Here is a 22,414-nt window from a genome sequence, read left to right on the forward strand (position 1 = left end):
GTAGTACTTGGTAGTATCACGGCAAGTGTGAAATGCTATAATAAACTGAAAAGTGTATAGAACTGAAAATCCAAGTAGAGAATGTGGTTTTGCAGAGGCTGGTGCTAGGTGGTTTAGGAGAGGGAAATTAGAGACACAATGGTCAAAGGATACAAAATCTCAGATGAATAGAAAAAGAATAAATTCAAGAGAGCTATTGTAGAACATGGTGATTATGTATAAAAACACGCTTTATGAGAATACTTTGAAAAGTTAAAAGACAATGAATTAAAAGATAAATTTATTTGGTACAAGAATAGAAATCCATGCATGATGCTTTCACAATATACACTTTCCATAAACTTTCTTGAAGACCCCCTGGTATTCTTTAGAAACAGTGTAAGTGGGTATGAATTGTTCCCAAATTAAAAATGCTAAATATGTGAGGTGATGTTTATGTTAATTACCTAGATGTGATTATTCAGGAATATATGTACTCAACCTATCACTATAAACACAATCGTAACATAATTTATGAAATAAAAATGAAAATTTCCCATCACATTTAATACTTTCCCTTCCAGACTGGCTTCGTCTGTAAGTAGACAATATAACCCCTGTATATGTTCAATGATAATGCAATGCTCATGACAGGCTTGTCCCACATGCCAAATGAGGGTAAAGGACGGCTTACTGCCCAAGATCATTTTCCTGATCACTTCGACGATGATTGGACTGTGTCGCCTCATTTCATTTCTCAAGGTTTGCAGTAGCTTTTAGTATTTAAGGAAGCATTAGAAAGCTGTCTCTTCATTTGTAAGGTGAAAAGGATAAAAATCCCAAGTAACACCTTGCCAGAGAAAATCAATACTATTATATATTGATGTATTGTATTCAGATTTTATATAGATATGAATATAGTTTCATGAAACTATAACCAGTAAAGTGTGTTACATAGCTTATTTTATTCCTTCATACTCTAATAGTAATGGTAGTCAGTATAGATCCACACTAAAAAAATTTACAATAGGGCCCAGCAGCGCATGGCCTAGCGGCTAAAGTCCTCGCCTTGAATGCCCCGGGATCCCATATGGGCGCCGGTTCTGATCCCGGCAGCTCCACTTCCCATCCAGCTCCCTGCTTGTGGCCTGGGAAGGCAGTTGGGGATGGCCCAATGCATTGGGACACTGCACCCGCGTGGGAGACCCGGAGGAGGTTCCAGGTTCCCGGCTTCGGACCAGCGAGCATTGGCCCATTGCGGCTCACTTGGGGAGTGAATCATCGGACGGAAGATCTTCCTCTCTGTCTCTCCTCCTCTCCGTATATCTGGCTGTAATAAAATGAATAAATCTTTAAAAAAAATTTACAATAATACAATATTCTGTTAAATCGAGGTCTTACGTACTTAACTAATTGCATGATGTGTTTTCTGTCTTTGTTAGCTTCTTGACTGTGTGCTGTATTTTTGTTTGTTGACTTCTTGACTTTTTATACTAAGGAAAGGGGGATGGGTGGAAATTCCCAGAAGTGGAACCTCAGTGTGATTCCTAACGTCCTGTTTATGCTCTCTCACTTTCTGTGGAAGACTTCATTGCTTTCACGACAGACTTGCCTCTGCCTGAGCATAGACATATTAATGGGCAATAGCCACAGATGTTGGGTGAAAATAGGTACAGTTGGGCACACAATCTTTTTTGAGTAGGGTTTCTGTCACATGAAAAAATACCTTCTCAGGTATCTTTTCATGTATGTCAGCTGGCCATTCGGGATATATGAAGATATTCAGAGGAGACACCTGTGGTCTTAAATTGTTCATCTGAGTGGATGAATCCGTATGACTAGATCTATTAGAAGGCTTTACAACAGCTAATAGTTAACGCAGATATCGTTAGGATCCTTATAAAAGCCAGTGTTACGATATCTTTCAGACAGTTAAAAACAATAAGGATTGGTAGTTGTTCAGAAAAAAAAATCGATGTATACAACATTTGCCTTTACTTATTCCCATATAGATACATAATGGGTAGTCTTCATTAAGAACCCAGGTTTATGTAACTTGACTATAAATTTTATTGTGATATTTATCAGAAACTTGTAAACTCCTTTGTCTTAATTATCATATAGATTTATCATAAAGATTTATGTGGTTTTCTTTAAAGATTTATCTGTTTCTTTTTATTGGTAAGTCAGGCACACAGAGAGGAGGAAAGACAGAAAGGAAGATCTTTCGTCAACTGATTCACTCTCCAAGTGGCTGCAATGGCCGGATCTGAGCCAGTCTGAACCCAGGAGCCAGGAACTTCCTCCAGGTCTCCCAAGTGGCTGAAGGTTCCCAAGGTTTGGGGCTGTTCTTGAGTGCCTTCCCGTACTGCAAGCAGGGATTTGGATGGGAAGTGGGGCAGCTGGGACACAAACCCGTGTCCATATGGGATCCCCACTTGTGCAAGGCGAGGACTTCAGCCGCTAGGCCACACCAGGACTGATATTAGTATGATTTTAATTTAATACCTGCTCTAGCATGATCAATGCAATACTCAATAAAGATGTTTCAGCAATCTATTGAGTAAGCAACAATTAACATATATTTTACCTCTTGTTATTACAGAGATTTGGCGCCAAAAGTTAGGTAATGAGACCTCCTAAAATGCTCATAGAATGGATAATCCTAACAGAACATACCAAGTCTGGCATACATGAGAATATAAGCAAGGAGAGAATAATAATTTGACTACTATAATGTCGCCAAGGATAAGTGCTTGGCAATGATGTGAAAACAAGTGTATTTAACATCTTACAAGTCATTTCTGAAAGTCTTTTGCCATCTGTGAAAATACACACGCATACACATACAACTCATTCTGCTACAAAAGAAAATGATCAAACGTAAGAAAGGGTGTAAATTAAGTATATTAACTATGGACATAAAAAAATTTATCTTCCTGGGGAAACATTAAGCTTCACATTTAAAACCTGCAGAGAGCCGCCAAGCCTTTAAATAGCTGTGTCACAAATCCTTAACTCTTCTGCATGGATGCATAAAATTTCCTCAAGATGAAGGACTTTTCCAGGGAATTGGATCTCATGTTAAAGACCCTTTGAAACTAAACACTTTGAAGACAAATAAGTTCCAGAAGGATGACAATGAAATCCCTATGTTCTCCTCACAATCACTTTATGTTAGTTAGATGACCTAGTAGAAATCTCAGTCCAAGGACATAATTTCTTTTCTCCCATCAGTTTCTCCTCATCTATGCCAGCTCAATGCACATTCCTCATTCTTTCTTCTTTGTATACAACTCAATAAACCAATTTGATGTTTTTAAGACAGCCAATCCATCATAATTTTTTAAAATATGGAAAATATTACAGTTTACAATGGGAAAGTAAACTGAGAACAGCAGAATTAATTTTATATTTCTGTATCCATAACTTTTACTTATCATTAACTGCCACTAAGGGTACTGTAACATTTTCATGTAAATTGGAAAAATTAACACATGCATAAGCTAAAGTAAAAAAAAATTTTGCACAGAGGAAAAACAGGGGTGTTTATTTTTCCCATATATGCAAGTTTGAAACTAGCAAGTATGTATATAAAAGTTAAAAATATTTTTTAAATTTTCTATACTTTATTTTATTAATGTCTTATTAAGAAGCCTTATAGGTGTGACAATGCAAGAAACATAATTGACGATCAGCTCAAAGAGGAGACTACTGATGAAAGCCAAGTGTCCCCTATCTGAAGTTCTCACCAAATGTGTGTCAGATTTTGGATTCTCGAATATTTGCATAATCAAAGTAAGTTATCTTTTGGATAGGGCCAATATCTAACTGCAAAATTCATTTGCAACCCATGATGTCTCATGCACATAGCCAAAAGGTAATTTTAAACTATTTTAAAGTGCCTGAGGTTTGACTGCAACCCAAGATAAGGTCAGTTACAAAATTTTCTACTTGTGGTATCATGACCCTCAAAAAGCTTACAAATTATAAAACATTTCAGAGTCTGCATTTTTGTACTAGGGACATTCAATCAGCCTATCAAAGAACATCTGGTTGGTAACATACAAATACACTGACAGTGTTATTAAAAGGAAAGTTGGGATAGCACATAAAGATAAACACAAGAAGTTGTTAAGGTTTTTCTTGTTCATTAAATTATTAAATTTAATATTGATCATTAAATGTATTCTAATAAATGTAAGTATGTGCTTATATTTATAATGAAGAAAGGTCTAGATTATTTTGGAGAGCAGGGTCTGTAACTATTGATACATACATGGCTTTGCTATTTGAATGACTGAGGATAATTCAAGGCTGTTGAGAAGACTGTTATATAGCTATTTTTTTCAAGGACATTCTGGAACGATACGAATATACACTATAGTCATACTGATACACTAAATCTGATTTTTTGGAGCTGTGCTAAACAGAATGGAATCTACTAAACACATACAGCTATTACCATCACTTGAAATCCGATGAAAACCACAGGCATTATTTTAAGTATAAAATAACCTGAGCTGGAAGATGTAATGTAAAAATGAAAAATATGCCTATAAAATCGAATATCTGTTGAAATTACTTTTTTTTATTAAAGCCAATCTCTCATATTACTTTTGCATCTTTTTTAACCTAGCAACTAGAATATTTACAATTGGGGCCCAGCGATGTGGCCTAGCGGCTAAAGTCCTCGCCTTGAACACGCCAGGATCCCATATGGGTGCCGGTTCTAATCACGGCAGCTCCACTTCCCATCCAGCTCCCTGCTTGTGGCCTGTATCTGACGTTGTAATAAAAATAAATAAATCTTTCAAAAAAAAGAATATTTACAATTGGATGTGACTTCCAATACATCTCAATTGAGAATATTTATCCATAGTAGGAGTCATGGGAAGCAATGATTATGTTAATAAAATAATGGCTTTTAAATTTATGTATAGAGAGAGCTTGAAAAGACACACATTTAAATAGTCATTTCTTCTGGCTATTGAAATATGACATAGGAAAGAATTTTCTCTTTAAGTTTAATTTGTTCACTATGCCTATTTATGGAGTACAAAGTGATGTCCTTACTACATGTGCACACCATTCACAAATTGGAGGAATTAGCATTTCCATCACCTCTGACCTTATCATTATCTTGTAGTGATATTAAGACCTTTTTTATTATTTTAAAGGTTACCTTACTGTTGACAATTTACCTTGTTGCATATGTAATATACAAGCACTATTCCTTCTATTTGATTGTAAAAATACACCTGTTGATTGTACCATCTTCTCCCTTCCCCAGTTTCTTTTAACCATCATTATTTTCTGAACCCCAAGAAATCAGCTTTCTTGGAATCCATATATGAATTAGAACATGTGGTATTTCTCTTTTGTGCCTGGTATGTTTCATTACATAATGTCCTCCAGGTTCACTCATGTTGCAAATTATAGGATTTGCTTTTTTTTTTAGATGACTGAATATTATGTCATTATTTATGTTTACTCTGAATTTGCTTTACCCATTCTTTGATGGATACTTAGACTGATTCCACATCTTGGCTATTGTGAATTGAGCAATAAACACAGGAGTATAGGTGTCTATTGAACAGACTAATTTCATTTCCTCTGCATATATACCCAGTAGTGGGATTGATAGTTTGTAGGACAGTTCTATGTTTAATTTTTTAAAAAGATGTTAAAACAACTTTATGCTAACAATTTTGACAACATAGGGAAAACACGTATTTCATCAGAATTACAAATGTATAAAACAGACATGGAAATGAAATTTTTGATTAGCCCTCCATATATATAAAGTAAATCAAATTCATTTTTAAAAATCTTCCAAAAATAGCTAAATGCTTACATATTTTCACTGGAAAAGCCTATCAAACACTCAAAGATAAAGCAATGGCTCAGTAACATAACATACTTCTTCAAATTAGAGAACCAAATGATTTTCAGCTCTTTTTAACAAACCAACATACACTGGTATCAAAATCTAATGAAAACAGAAAAAATTATAGAATGATGGCTCTAATTACTAGATTTTTTGAAATCCTTTAATCATATCCAGAAAAAAAGAAAAATATGAATCATTAGATTTTTTTCCTTTATTTCTTCCTCTTCTGAATTTCTGCTCTACTGTTTAGATTTGTATTTTTGTGTTTTATGAAGTCCAAAGAGCCAGGAATGCAGTCTCAGTCTCCCAAATATGCTGTAGGAACCCAGTCACTTGAGCCATCACTACTGCCTCCCCCAGAGCCATGAACTGTATGATGCAAAAGTCAGGATTCCAGAGCCAGGAACTGAATACAGTACTCTGATGTGTGATGCAGGTGTCTTAACCACTAGAACAAATGCCAGCATTTTCTTACACCCTGTAGGGCCAATACAATCATGATGAATTCTTTCAGTTTTTGCTTATCACAAGAAGTCTTTATTTATCCTTAATGTATGGGTATAATAAAAAGGATGACTATTCTTTTCCTTTCTTGAGTGAATATTCCATTTCATTTTCTCGCTGTCTACTAGGTTTCTGCCAGGAAGGTCATCAAATGCTGAAGCTACTCTGGTATGAATCTCATGATTATTCTCTCATAAGTAACTTAACAAAATCTTATCTTACTGTCCTTATTTGATAAAAGCAGTTTTGTTTATTAATTACATTTATTTATTTTTAAAGATGTGATTTCTTTTTATTCGAAAGGTAGAGTTTCAGAGATGGAGAGACAGAGATAAAGAGCTCTTTCAACCACTGGTTCAATCCCCAAATGGTTGCAACAGCTGGAGGTGAGCTGATCGGAAGTCAGGAGTCGGGGGTTTCTTCTAGGTCTCATGTAGTGCAGGGCTAAAAACTTGGGCCATCCTCCACTGCTTTCCCAGGCCATAAGCAGGGATCTGGATAAGAAGTGCAGCAGCTGATGGGCACTTGAACCAATGCCAATATGGGAGGCCAGTATTGCAGGAGGAGACTTAGCCTACTACTACATGGCAGTTGGCCTGTTTTTCAATAGGTTATTTATTTTTAATAGGTTATTTAGCACTGGGAAGGCATGGACTAGGGAGAGACAGATCTCTCATCTGAAAGTTCACTTCCAAAATGCTTGCGATAACCAGACCTGTATTATTGCCAAATGCAGGAGCTGGAAACTCAACCCAGTTCTCTGCATGGGTGGCAGAGACCAACTCCTTGAGTTATCACCTGCTGCAGCACAGCGTGTGAATCAGATGGAAGCTGTACTGGAAGCACAGCTATTATTTCAACCAAGGGATTATAATATAGAATATATATCATGTCAAAGTTAGGAGCCAGGAACTCCAGACAGGCATTCCATATGGGTGGCAGGGGCCCATGTACTTGAACCATCTCCTGCTGCCTTTCACAGCACAGAAGCAGAAAGCTTGAATTAGAAGTGCGAAAGTCAGGGTTTAAGCCAATACTAACAAGGTTTTCTGGGAGTCACAAACTGTGTAAGTCACTATGCCACAATGCAGGTCCATCTATATTGGCTTCTAACCATCTGGTTCCCTCCAGAAATTTTATCGGCTAGCTTTCACCATAAAAGACTTTCAGCTGCTCACATGTTCTAGAGAGTGGTTGGCTAGTCTGCATTATATCCATTCCAGGCAGGTGCTTTAATGTGCTAGGCATACAGTTTTTCAGCTATAACTAACACTGGCAGTATCTCTGGGTAACCTCAGTGGCCTAGGCTGCAGGGATTGTGGGACTTGACTGCCACCTGGGATTCTACTTCCTCAGGCAATGCAAGTTTCTTGTAGTTTTTGTGTGGTTTGCTTTCCTGTAGGTATGACCTACTTGTCAATTTTCGTGAATCATGTCAGGGAAGGTACACCCTTTTCAAACTATGCAGGTGCAGTGTGCTGCACTTGATAGCAGAGTACAGTGTTTGCTGATATCTGAGGACTGAGCAGGGCTTACTGTACACAGCTACCCAACAGAACACAGGTCAGTGTCTAAGGGCTGCATGTGTAACTTCATAGGACTGAAATGTTCAGGGAGGTTTATCCAGCTCCTTGCTGAGCCTGACGGTAAGTAGACATCTGCATGTGGCTGATTATCTGTTCCCCAGGATCTCAATGGGATGAGCAGCAGAGAATGAAATGTAAAACTATTTCTTGGGACAACCAGATGGAGGAAAGTACATGGTCACCTTGTGGTACCCTTGGTAGGCCAAACCACTCAGCAAGGATGCCTCTGTGGCTGTGAATGGGTAGGAAGGGTCAAGCATCTGCTTTCCTGGGTTTTATGGGTTGAGCTCTCTGAGCTGAGTGCTCGGTTGCTTCCTGAGGCCAAGGGTGGATCAATAGTGCTGTGCTGCTACTTTCGGACAGCACTAAGATGAGAAGTAGTTTCCAACTGTTTTCTAGTCATCCCTGCGGGCTGAGCAGCTCAGATTCTCCCTGCAGTCATGAGCAGGATTGGAACAGCCTCCAAATTGGTTTACTGCACCGGATTTGTGGAGCTGCTAGAAGCGGCTTCCCAGTTTCTTCAAAGGGCAAAGATGGCACAAACAGCAAGACACTGGGCGCATAAGGGGACTCCATGGCTAAGATCATTCTGTGGGAAAAAGCAGTAGAATGGTGATCTAGTGTCTCTCCCAGGGAAGCTCAGCTGCTGTGATCTGATAAATAACTCAAGTGTCTGTGGTGTGAGTTGGGAAATTGGGACTGATGGGGACCTCCTCTTACCTTTTTTTTTTTTTTTTTGAGTTAAATCTCTACTGATTCAGGGTAGATTAAAAAGACAAAATGGCAGATGCCGGTTATTGAGTTCCCTTCTTTGTAAGAACACTGTGTATTTTCAAGCTCCTTAACATGAAATCCTGTGTGCAGTTTTGTGTTTCACTCCCCAGTACACCAAATCATTCTCAGTGCTATGCTATCCTGACCTGAAGTCTGGAAAGGGGTGGTAGATACAGCATGTTCCCCACCTAGTAAGTGGTTTCAGAGGCTCAGACTAAGGAACTGACCGGGGGGCATTGGTGCCATTGGGGCTCCACTTCGCAGTGGGTTTTATCACAATGGGCCTGTAACTAAGGCTTAACTCAATTCTTTTTTAATTCCCTTTCTTTAAATATTTTAAAACTGAAGGCTGATAGATTTTGCAGTAAAAACTATCTACGACTTCCATGCTCAACTAATTTTCAACAAAGTTCCCTAAACCATTAATTGGGAAATAAGATATCATCAATGAGTGATGCTGGAAGTCCAGACATAAGCATACAAATGAATGACTTTAGACTCCTGAAGCAGCACTTATAGATGCTAGACACTGTGGGAACCAGTATCCTAGCCTCCCTCCCTTTGCTTGAAGTGTCCCTGTCTTTCCTTTTGATAGCAATGTATTATTTAATTCCCTTAATTCAAAAGCTTAAGGTTTTAATCACCAAATCCATCAGTCATTTGTTTCTATAATAGATGACATCTTGATGCTCAATCTTATCTTATTCTGTACATCCTAACCCCCAGGAACTCCAGATTCTGAGCAACAAATAAATAGTACCTGCATGTAGTCTTCACACAAAATCAAGCTCACTTGCCCAAAAGAAAAGTTACCTAAAAAACACTTTATCACTGACCCATTAAAGAAAGGGGGTGAGCATCACTTACCAACCAAGAACTTGGGCACAAGCTGATCATGCACCTTCAATCTATTACAACAGTTACCCCAACTGCCTCAGGGAGTCTGGGAATTAAACAATAGCTTCCTGGTTCCTTGCTTGTTGCTTTGTAAGACATACACTTCTTTTACAACCCAGATGTAGAAATAACAACTTTCTACACATTAGACAGATGGCTTCAGTTTTAGATGTTTTTTTTACCAGCCCCATCCAATTTGGCTTCGCTTTGTAATACTCCAACATCATTACTATACACTAAAGATAATTAAAATGCAAATTTAATTCTAAAACTTTTTAAGTTCTTAGAAGAAAACACAGAGTAATCTGAATGACCTCAGACTTTGTCAGGACTTCATAACTATAATATCAAGAGTACTGACAACAACAATGAAAAACAGGTAAATGGATATCCTTAAACTATAAAGATATTATCATTGAAGGGCATTATCAGAGTAAAGAAGAATCTAAAGAATGGGATAAAATGTTTGTCAATCATGTATCTCATGAGGATTTGATAATCATAATATACAAGGAATGTATAGACAAAGGAATTGAACATTGTTCCAAAGAACACAGAATACTGACCAATGCATGAAAGCATGCTCAAAATTTTTATCCATGACAAGTAAACTAAAATTACAATGAAATCCCATATTAATCTCCAAAAGAGGATTACTACTTAAGAAACCAAACAAATCAAATTTAAAAAACCCAGAGAAATAACAAACATTAGTAAGGATGTTGAGAAATCGAAACCCTGACATATTTTTCATGGGGCTGGAAAACGGTACAACCATTGTAGAAAACATGTGTCAGTTCCTCAAACAGTTGAATATTGAATGATTATTCAAGACAAATAGCAGTTACACTATGTTCACATTATTTATCATAACCAGAATGTGAAAACAAACCATTTATCCATCAGAAGATAAATGACTGACACAGTAAAGTACTGTACATACAATAGATTATCATTCAAACACAAAAAGGAATGGTTTCTGATAAATATGGATGAATATGAAAATATTAAGAATATTAAGCAAAAAACAAAAAGATAACTAATGTAGAATTCCAATTAAGCCATCCATAATAGGCAAATTTTTAGAGACAAAAAGTGGATTGGTAACAGAAACTGGAGACAGAAAAAGGTAGATATTTGCTTAAGCAGAAAAACCACTGGTCCTCAGGAAAACATACAGGTATACATAAGAGTGTATATCCAAATCTCAAAATTTTGCATGTATACATTATTTTTTGTACCCTGCAGACTAGCAACTACAAATTAGGAAAAACATCCAAGAATTAACTCAGTATATTATACATTGTGCTATTCAGGACAGAATTGTTTCACTCAGTATAATGGTCTCCTATTGAATCTATAGTTGCAAAAGAGAATTGCATTGGTTTTTATGGCTACTCAGTATTCCATCTTTGTACGGTTTAATGATACTCCACAATTTATCCACTCACTGGTTTACAAATATCCAGTTGATTACATATTGTAGCTATCGTGAGTTGTTTGGTGTCTTGAAAATATTATAAACAATGATAATCACATCATTTTAACATAATTATTCTGCACTGTATATGTTAAGTGGCTAACTGACACAATATATATAAATACTTGTTTTATCACATCAAAAACTAAATAATCTATAATCTAGTGCTAAAGAGCCTGTGTTGCACAACAGTGCTGGCTCTCCTCTTCTGTTTCCCACCAATGCATCAGTGATGCCTCCTGCCATTCATGTCCGAATCTAGATTGTTTCATTGCTCCTAGTGTCAGCCCCGGGCCAGCCCTAGCCCATTCTGCACATCTGATAAAGAATCAGTGGATAGAAGATCTCTCTGTGAATCTATATCTACCTTTTAAATAAACAGTGATAGTTAAAAATAATTTTAACAGCTATATATTCATTATCATTCAAGAATTAGCTCAGCATATTATTAATAAATTCATATATTATGTGGTGAAAATTGTGCTAAATATGGATGATATAGCAGTGAGCCAAATACAAGGCACTACTGGCAACTGCAAAGAGAAAAAAAAATCCTTTTTTAACAGCAATGTCTAACTTCATAAAAGAATGGCAATGAATAATATTCATATAAATGGCTTGGAAGATTCTAAACTCTGTACCATCAGTAAATAGTGCTTAAATTTAGACCATCAGACATAAACAATGTATAATTTTAACTGCTCATAATAAATATTCATTAAATATTCTCTTGAGACTACGTAACAGTCTGAGTGGCTGACCAGATGCTTCAAAAAGCAAGGAAATACAGCATGGGTTATCACCCTCCCCCCAAATGCAATGCTATGGCCAATAAAAACACATCTCCTTCACATATAAAAGCATCCAATTAAAACATGTAAACAACTACCTTTATTTACTACCAAGATTTATGTATTAAAATGCTAAGAATAAAAGGAGATTTGAGTTGATTAAGAAATCAATAAAGATCCATTTAAGAAAAGAGTTTTAAATAACTGGGAATATATGAAGCAGTAGTAATAATGATTTGGCTTTACACTGCACATGCTTTTCATAAAGTACTGAACCATTTTTAAAAAACCGCACATGAAGAAATATAAAAAACAGAGAAAGCTGCTGTAGGCACTGCTGTGCAGCACGTTAGACTGCTGTTTAGAATGTCCACTTCACATACTGGAAAGCCTTGATCAAGTCCTGGCAACTCTGTGATGCCCATTCCAATCCATCTTCCTCTTAGTGTGCCTGGGAGGCAGCAGACAATGGCTCAAGTACTAGATGACATTACTGGCCTCACTGCCATAGGCATTCGCAGAGTGAACCAGAAGATAAGATCTTTCTCTCTACCTCTCTAACTCTGCCGCCCAAATAAATCAATACTTCTTAAAAAGAAAGAGAAAATAATGGCTGTTTTTTGTTTTACTTTTTGTGCTAAAAATAAATTTCCTGCTTCTCTGTTTGTACTGTACTTATATAGAAGATGTCACTAGAAAATCAGCCAAGGGTATATGGGATCCTATGTACCACTTATGTAATCTCCTGTAAATACGAAACTGTTTAAAAAATAAGAAAATGACAGAAACATGATTTTGAGTAAATATGCAATGATTTAAAGACAGGACATATAAAATATTTATTACATGACTACTGATAAAATACCCTGAAACAGAGAACAAAAGGAAGAAAATCCAATCAGAAGTCAAATGAACATATGAGAGTGGTAGAACCATAAGATATAAACACATGGTTTTGACTATTTTTCAAATTGTGATGTGCCTTTGTTATCTAAAAGTAAAATCAAATGAAAGAAAACAGAGCAAAATGACAGAAAGATAGAAAAGGAATGATTGTATTGCAAAGTATAGAAAGCTAACTCAGGCTGAGATCCTCTCATTGTCACTTCTTTAGAGAAATAACAATGTAACAGAATATTCTAGAAACTTTATCTTTTGTCAGTCTAGTGCTGATGGGTGGTCTCCAGGCGATGAAAGCCTACTAATTTCTTCAAATGTTATTTGGATTGTGAGAAGTTAGAAATATAAGACAAAAAAAAACCGACAGGTATATATTTTATAGTTCAGTTAGGCAAAATATTTTATAACATAAAAGTGGCTCAAAATTTAATAGGGTCCACATTTGTAGTGATCAGGTAGGCTTCCATGTGTGAATCCAGGACCCTATATTTGGAGCACCATTTTGAGTCTCAGCTGTTCTGCTTCCAGTCCAGCTCCCTGTTAATGTGCTAGGACAACAGTTTAAGTACTTTTTTCCCTGCAAACAAATGGGAGACCAGGATAGAGTGCTTAGCTGATAGTTTAATCTGCCCTAGGCTGGGCTGTGACAATCATTTGAGGTGATCCTTTGGATGGAAGATCTCTCCTTTTCTCTTGATCTTGTTTTTTATGTAACTCCGCTTTTTAAAATTAATAATGCAATGCTTAAATTTTTTATATCTTCAGGAGCTGAAATAAAATAAAACACCTATGGAAATGATCAAAAGTAATTTACATGTTCTCTCATTCTTTGGTTAAATTCTCATTCAGAAATGGTTAAGAAAATTGAGAAGATAGTAGACAGTTGAGTCTGTCTTACTGTTCTGAAGATATTGTCAACAAGACACAATAAAGAAGAAGAATTTACTGATTACTTTCCACTTTTATCTTTTCATTTTCCTTCAAAACTACACATTTAAAAAAACAGTAAAGCTGAATGTAATATCTTATCATATTATTTTTATAATAAAATTAGTGATAACTTTTCATATTCACTATTCTTAGTTTTATTTTACACCAGAATATTTACTTTTTGCTCTACTTTTCTTTATATCTTCTAGCAATGTAAAATCTGTATTATGACCCAAATTGACTATACTTGTTACATCTTACATTACTCCAAATTCTTGCTTAATTTTTATTATTATATGAGACAGGTTGAACATCTTTCATCCAACTGTTTTGGATGAACACTACTTTGAATTTCAGATTTTTGAGCATTTGCATGTGCACAATGACATAACTTGAAGATGCAACTTGAGTCGAAATAAAATTCTATACATGTGTATCAGCATGTAATCATTCTATATGGTACTGCTGGCAATTTTCTTCATGAAGGAGCACTTGTGTACACTGAATCATCAGTACACAGGATAGACCATATACAACACGCTGTGAAAAGATAATGTTCACAGGGTAAAAAGGCCTTACCATACCAGGACTGAATGGGAGAATCTGGATATGTGAGGAAAAGACACATACAGAAGCTGAAGGGTAGGCAGGGGCCCTCCTTTCCCTTGGTGATGCTGAATGAACTGTGCTGAGTGCCTTGTTTTGACTATAATCCATTACATGAGGTCAGGTGTGGAATTCTCTAAAGTGATGTCACTATGTTTTTAAAATATTGGATTTTGCCTGCCACACTTTCTGCTGAGCTTCACTGCTGGAGAATCACGTGGAAATATGCAGCAAAAGATAGAGTTTTTTTCCTCCAGGCTATGTGAAGCTTCTTTCGGACATTGACTTTTCTTCCTACTGTGTACGCATTGATGTCCTGTGTGTTCTTTTTGTGTTTAACTTTGAGAACAAGAAATGGGAATGGACAAAAACATGTCAAGGCATACTTAAGGAAAACTCTTAATAGATTAAATTTCAAGGAAGTTCACTTTCTAAGTAAATTTTTTTTTTTTTGGAATTAAAAGGTGCATTTATTTTTTTTTAATTCATTAATTGCATTGTATTATGTGACACAGTTTCATAGGTACTTTGATTCTCCCCACTCCTCCCTAACATAAATCATGACCTGGACTTAATGGTGGTCACATCTATAAAGTTACACAACTACATCACAGTTTCCAAAAAATTACTGAAAAAAAAAACCCTAAAAATATCTGAGACTTAAAAATAGATTTTCTCTTACATTTGGTATTTACAAGAGATCTGTAAGATGTATGTGGGCCATTTCATCACTGAATATCTTTATCTACAGGCCTATCTCTGATTGCTCTCAGCCTTGATAATCAACCTGTTTACATGGTCCCTGCTTGAAGAATTCTACATTTCTAGAAGACAGCATAAAGGGGGCCAGGTTTCATTCCTGCAGTGTTTTTACTAATGCCAATTGGAATAACTGCTATTAGACTTAATATTCAGAATCACTGTGAATCTGTCAGGTACCTAGTTGTCAATTCTTTTGCATTCTCAAAGATGATAAGACATGGGTTGAAGGAAGAAAAATATTTTATAAAATGTTGGGGAAGCCCATGATTGACCTAATTCTGGTGGGAGCCTTATGTATGCTGTTGAAATTCATAACGTTTGGCTAAGGAAATAATCAGTAAAAGAAGTGAGTGAGCTTACCAAATATGGACTTAGGGGCATATTTTGTCTTTAGCAAATTAAATAAAGCAGCAAGTTATAGTTTGAATGGATAAGTCAGTCCTTGTGTTCCAAATTGAGTTGTTGTGTTTATATTTCTTTGGTGAGACTTCAACTTTATAAGCTTTTAACAGGTATATGTTGACCACTTACACTTCATGGTCAAGATTGGATACGAGGCCATGGATATTGACAATTGACTTGTTTTTCTTCTTTTTCCATAAATACACAATTGCCCACTACCATGTCCAATTGCAAGAAATAGTTGGACCGCTCACAAATACTTAACATTTTATAGTTTATCTGGCAATATTTCAAAAACATTGCTGTTATTATTGGTGATATTGTATCAGTATGATAATTAAGAGTTCATAATAATTTCCAAGACTGAAAAACACCCATCTAATGCATCTTTGATTTTCTTATACTTACAATCTTCTGATTTTATACATACAGCAAAAATTCTTATAATTACTGAACCTTCAGGAATGAATATTCCTTAACAGAGTCTTGTATTGATCTTTATATTTCAAAAATTCGCTTTATTACATTTAGAAGAAAGTATATAGTTTTCCTTTGTACTATCTGACTAAACATCGAATTGTTGGTGGGAGGAGCATACAATTTAAATGTTCAAAGGCCAAGTCATTTTAAAGAGGAAGACTGCTTTTCAGTTGTGGTTCTTTTGTAAGTGTCCTCTTTAGAAGCCCTTGGTTATGCCTTGATCACATCCATGAAGTCACTAAATCCACTTTATTTTAAGTAGATGAACTATTCAGAAGACAGCAAAGTCAAAACCACAAAATCATTCATGCTGGTAACTTCATACACAGACCCAAAAACTAAAACACTTTGTGCTTTTTAAATATATACTGGGGGTTTTAATGAAGATAAAAATGGTTGAGTAAGCATGTATTTACTTAACCAACGCTTCAAGTTAGAAAGCACTTAAGCACTAAAAGAAATATTTTCTTTTACATGAAGATTTTCAATTTATAAAACATTTCCATGGACAGATAAGACACAGGAAAATGCAAGTGACATCTGCTAAGACTTATTTATGAAAACTTAAAGAAATCCTACGGGATAACATCACTCAGTTTCCCCCCACCCTTCACTCCCCTCTTTTTTTTTTGGCATACCTCTCATAGAGACTTCCTAAAAATGTCTGGAAATAATTAGACACTAATAGAGTTCCTAAAAAAAGTTTACTGGAAAACTAAATCTGCTATTCATCAAACAGCCCAATACACTAAGAATAATGTAATGGAAAAAGTGGTACATACAGAGAATAAGGTAAAGCACCTCAAGCACAACTAAGTGTAAAACCTGAAAAAATACCTATGGCAGAGGCATGAGCCAAGGAAATGCTCAACTGAAGTACTGATTGTGTCAAACGCAGTATTTGTACTGAGAAATTTTTACTCTGAAATGTCAGAAAACCATATATTTTGTAAAAGATGGTGCTAACTGTAACTTTAATATAAACTGAAAATGAAGACTGCATAGGTAACTCTAAAAAATCATTGTTTTGAAAGTTTACATGGAGAAAGTCAATTCTGGGGTATTTGTGGAAGAATATATGCATTATAATGATAATGCTAAGTGTTCCTTTTTTAAACTTAAAAAAAGTGCCATTTTCTACAGGGATGTAAATACCCACTGGGGGGTAGACTGGATGGCATATCCTTTGGAGTTTAAAAGGATACCCATATGAACTGAATTACCCTTGACAAGTACCTTCAGACACTTGTAATATGAGCTCATGTAAATTTAGACCATATTTTGGATACAAAATATTGCAAGGGTAAGTTTATTCAAGACCTCAGATAAAAAGGAAAGTTAACATCCTTAATACTCTGTGGTAATTAATACAAAACTCCCAAAATTAAAAAAGAAAAGCAATGTGTTACAAAAAAAAACAAGATAGTGCAATTTCGTTTCCTTTTTTAAACCCTATGTATTTCTGCCAACAATATTTTACTTTCAATGGTTTATCTTAACTTAGACAAAAGTAAATCTTAAATATATAAGCAAGAAATATCATTTGCATTGCAAACTTATTTTTGAAAGTAAGTAAATCATAATATCTATTATAATACAGTTGTATTTCATTCTGTGGGAAAAAAATGTATTGAGATAGCATCTTAAGTTAGTTCTAATTTAGATTTTCAACTACCTTTACTAGTAATAATACTGCCCATCATAGCAGGAAGCTATCAATACTGACAAAGCCTGACAGCAGAATAATAAAAGAAATTTAGAACTCTGAAGCTATAAAGATTCACTGGATTCTCTTCCTTCTGCCTTGGCACAAAGACAGCCTACAGAAGAGGGCTAATTCTACAGGGATCAGCTTCATTGTAGAAGAGATGCATTAAGGCCTCTGGAAAGCTATTTTGGAGAGAGCTATGCCAAGCAATCTCCACAGCACAATTAACTGTATTTGTTTCTGCTTATCATAGGTCAGCTGTGTCTATGGTTGCTCTCTGCTAATGGGTGAAAACAGGATATAAATCAACATGAAGCTGAGCAGTAGCGGAAAAATGGCAGATCATTTTATGAAACTCTGAGACATCTATGTGTATGTGTATGTGGGTGCTTGTGTGTATGTGTGTGTGTCCTTAAAATCAAGATTTCAAACATGAGTGGAGCAAGAAATAATCTATAATAATGTTTTCATAAGTTTAACTTCACACAAAAAGTATGTAGACTCCTGGCACCTTAATTGTAAATCAGGAAGGCTACTCATTTGTTTCTTTTAAAATGTTTATGCTTTGAAATCTGTATAGTGGAAAATGTATTAATTAAAATAATTAAAATAGCATTATATCCCCTCAAAAAACTTACAGAAAGCACAAAATAACAAAATCACCTGGAGCTTTAAATACACAGATTTTAAACTCATTTAAATGAGGCACATTTAATCAAGTAGCCACTTCAAGTGCTTAAACATTTAGGAGTGTTAAACAGACTATGAATTATTTTAAAAATTCAAAAAATCAAACTGAGAGCCATGTTTATATTTCTTTGCTGAAACACTGAAAGTGCACTGCATAGAGAGCTTGAATTTCTCACTCTTCCTTTCAATCAATATCTGAGGCAAAGTTTCATCTCTAGGGCCCTTAATGGCAGGAATTCCTGGAGCCAGAAAATGAGTAATGTTAAACCTATGATTAGATGATGAGGCCATCAAAGGCACTAGGTCCTAATGACACATTCCTCTTTATTTCTCTGAACTGCTGTGAAACTCGGGGATGAGAACAAAGACTTTTAAACTATTTCTATTTCTTAAAAGCAGTTTTTCAAAAATGTGCATCACCATGAAACCAAGGAGGCCACATAGGTCTTTCAGAATGCCTCCTGAACTCAAGACTTCAGCATTATGTCACAAAAATTCCAAATGTCATAAGGACAATCTTCTGCCAGAGAGGTTGTCTTCTTTAACTTCTTTATCAAATACTGCTTCCAGTTAAGAAGAGGAAATGGACCTAACAATTTCCCCTTGAATATACCACTGAAGAAAATACACCTGAAAACTGGAGATCAGTAGGTAAGATTTTCGTTCATTTTTGGTGATACTTTAATAATGGATTAACTGAAGGCTATTTATTTGGGAGTTAGCGGTTTGGGGAAGATTTCATGATAGTAATTAGAAAAGGTTTAGATGTATTTTCCTTTTGTTAAGAAAACTATGGAGAAATGTAGCACTTATATGTTATAAACTGATAGAAACTCTCATTTTGCTTTATTTTGCAAAGTGTTTAATACTTCTATGATATTCATGAAATGCAGGAGACTTAATTGAGCTGATGAGAAAGAAGACTACTGCTAGATTCCTCCTTTATCAGAAAATCTGTAACATGTGCATTTTAGTTTTCTATAAATTTTTAGAAGGCTTGGTGGTCAACAATTACAATTATGCCTTTATGTCTGATTAGTAAATATAAATACATTAATTCTATTTGTAAAGACTTTACTGACAGTTTATGCATAAAAAAGGGAAAACAGCAAGGTATCACATCAATGATCAATCATTAGTGAGTTCTATTGTATTTACATTGTTTTGTTGTTGCCTCAAAAGTGTTTATTCTTCTCTTCTAATAGAGTAGGAAAAACAGGTCAATAATAAATCTTAAAATTTAAATTATGCTTTATCATTTTCAAAAAGTGGGACATAAAGAGGGCTAAAAGACCTTTCAAAAATACGCACATACTCAAACATAGGTAAGACTACCCCCAAAGGTACATGGAAAATGTATTAAAAAGCCTAGTTCATTCTGACATAAAATCTGAATTCCACGCAAAGGATGGGCTTCATTATTATGCATGGATTTCAAAAACTTTTACTCTAAATGAACTCTTCAACCCCATTCTCCACAAATTCTTGGTGTAAATTTTTTATATATTCCACTTGAAATGATACCAAAAGAAAAATAGGGAACAATGGAAGACAGAAAGAACGAGAATCAGACAGCTGAGAAACTGAAAGACAAGGGAACAAGAGTAAGACGATGTTTAAATGGGAAGAGCATCCACATTCTAAGGTATCTACATGTACATTATTTTCTTCCTCCTTAGGGCAAAACTGGATATTGGGAAAATATATGAATACACACACTTATATATGCACCTACATTTTCTTCCTAGTCACAAAGACATTCTCATAGTTTAATGCAACCAAGCAAATGAAATTCCGTACCTGAGAACAAAGCAGCATGACAAGCTCCACCACGGATGTGCTGGACTTCATACAAACAAGGCCTGCAACAAACAAGGGTTACGATTGAATGAAATCACAATGGTAGAAATCCTTCGTCCACGTCAAACCATCAGAGAATTTTGACTTCCAAAAACTTTTAAAACAGTAACACTAAAATAAAACCATTCACTAAGCTATGTTTTGCAGCATTAATTTTAAAATGTTCAGACATCCAAATTGTTGTGTAAAGTATTAAAATTTTGACTTCACTGTTCATTAACTTTATTTGGTCAATGAATTTAAAAACATTTAAACAAGATGAGGGACAGTTACTGAAACTAAAGAGATGGTTAGAGTTGCTTCTGTTCCAGTGACATGTGCTGTGTCATTGCTTTCTTGAGCAAAGAACAATAATTATTGAGGATCTCTCTAACTCTTCCTCCAAAAGATAAAATTAACATAAAATACAAATAGATAATTTCCTGTAGCTTATAAAATGTTTCCAAAACTTGGAATGGTTAGCAAAGAAAAACAACTGACCATATGACTGTTATTTTAACTTCTTGTTTATACTCCTATGAAATTGTGGTCTTCCTACACTTTACTAGTTAAATATGATGATTAGTGATGAATTAACCCTGTGATTATAAAGTGAACTGAAACTAGATTTGGCAAAAATTAAGGGAAAATGCTCCCACTTCAGATAATATATTAGCAAATGTTGTAGCACAGAAGCGAATCCCAAGTCTCTAAAACAGCTAGGGCATGGACTAGGCTCTAGTCATGTCTAACATTTAACTCAATCTGATCACCAAGTGTGCTTCATCTCTCCTGGCTGACAAAACAACTTCTTTTGTTTGTGTTCAATGGACATAGCCCTAGACACATTACTCAACTAAAGCCCTGACATCACAAGCTCTTGGTGATTAAACGCATATCAGAAAATCTACATCTTGTTCTAATTCATGGTTGTAAAGCATGAACAGAGGCTAGAAAAATAATGTGGATTGTTGTGAATCGTTTAAAAGCATTGACCTGGCTGCTTTTAGTCACCAGCCCTCCAACCATAGTTTAAGTGGAAAGCACCGTGAAAGAAAGCAGTCGTCAGGGGTAACTGCAAGCATGTGAGTGTTATTATTTTATTTTATTTTACTTCATTTACTGTGTTACTTTCTTTTATTTCTGAGTTGACACATGTATTTTATATTAATTTTACATGTTTCTTTTTCCTTTCCTATGTAGTATAATTGCACCATTCAAAAGCAGCTAACCAGTTCCTTGGAATATAATCCCTAGACATGCCAAACATTTGGACTCTATATGGACACACCTGATTATAAGAAAAATTAAACAAACATCACAAACATCACAAACAACACCTGTGACTTTGCTCTCAAGTGTGCATTTGCTCCTTTACAAAAGCTTGTGATCATTTTGTTTGACTTCTTGGGAAACATCTATAAGTCTTATTTTTTTTTAAGTTAATCTATTATTTTTATTATTCCATGATACAGTTCCATAGGCTCCTGGATTTCCCGATCTGCCTTCTCAAAACTCTGCCCCCTCCACACCACTTATTTCCCCCTGTCATTACAACAGTAGTCCTTCACAAGCAACCACAAGTCCATCATTTTGCTATTTAAGTGCATCTTGACGATTCTGGCACAGACAATGGCAGAATGTCCAGCATCCTATTGTTAAGATACACTGAAGAGTTTCATTGGGAATCCATCTTTGTTTTAGAAGTATAGATGCATACTGCACTGTATCTTCACATTTGTATGTGACAGTCTCTACTACACATACATGAAGAGCCATAAAACAGAATCAACAGAGAGAAAAACAGAAAAAAACAAAACATGAAGTTAAAAAACATACTACTGAATGACCAATGTGTCATTGAAGAAATGAAAAACAAAATCAAAGATGTTCTTGAAGTAAAGGATGCTACTGTGTGACCTACAAGTCAGTGAAGAAATTAGTAAGATAAACAGAAACTCTTTTTGAATGAGTGAAAATAAAAAAGAAAAATATCACCGCCTGGGGGATATAGCAAAAACAGTATTTAAAGGGCTATTGATCTTGTATTTTGCATGAAGGTTGCCTTATATCAGACAGAATATATATTTGTCCTTTTGAGATAGACTTATTTCACTGAACATAATGGTCTCTAGTTGGACTGCATATGGTAGAATTTCATTCTTTTTAATGGCTGAGTAGTAATGCACGTAA

General features: G+C 35.3%; 1 protein-coding gene across 8 annotated transcripts in view; it reads right to left on the reverse strand.

The window, feature by feature from the left end:
• The window catches only part of NBEA (neurobeachin), a 582,506-nt gene that overhangs the window by 324,370 nt on the left and 235,722 nt on the right, over window positions 1–22,414 (reverse strand). For all 8 annotated transcript variants that reach the window (XM_058670864.1, XM_058670863.1, XM_058670859.1 and 5 more), the window contains one exon: window positions 20,183–20,244. In XM_058670864.1, the coding sequence (XP_058526847.1) occupies window positions 20,183–20,244 (62 nt within the window). The remainder of the gene's footprint in view (window positions 1–20,182; window positions 20,245–22,414) is intronic.

This window comes from Ochotona princeps, chromosome 12, assembly GCF_030435755.1.
Source record: "Ochotona princeps isolate mOchPri1 chromosome 12, mOchPri1.hap1, whole genome shotgun sequence".
Classification (NCBI taxonomy): domain Eukaryota; kingdom Metazoa; phylum Chordata; class Mammalia; order Lagomorpha; family Ochotonidae; genus Ochotona; species Ochotona princeps.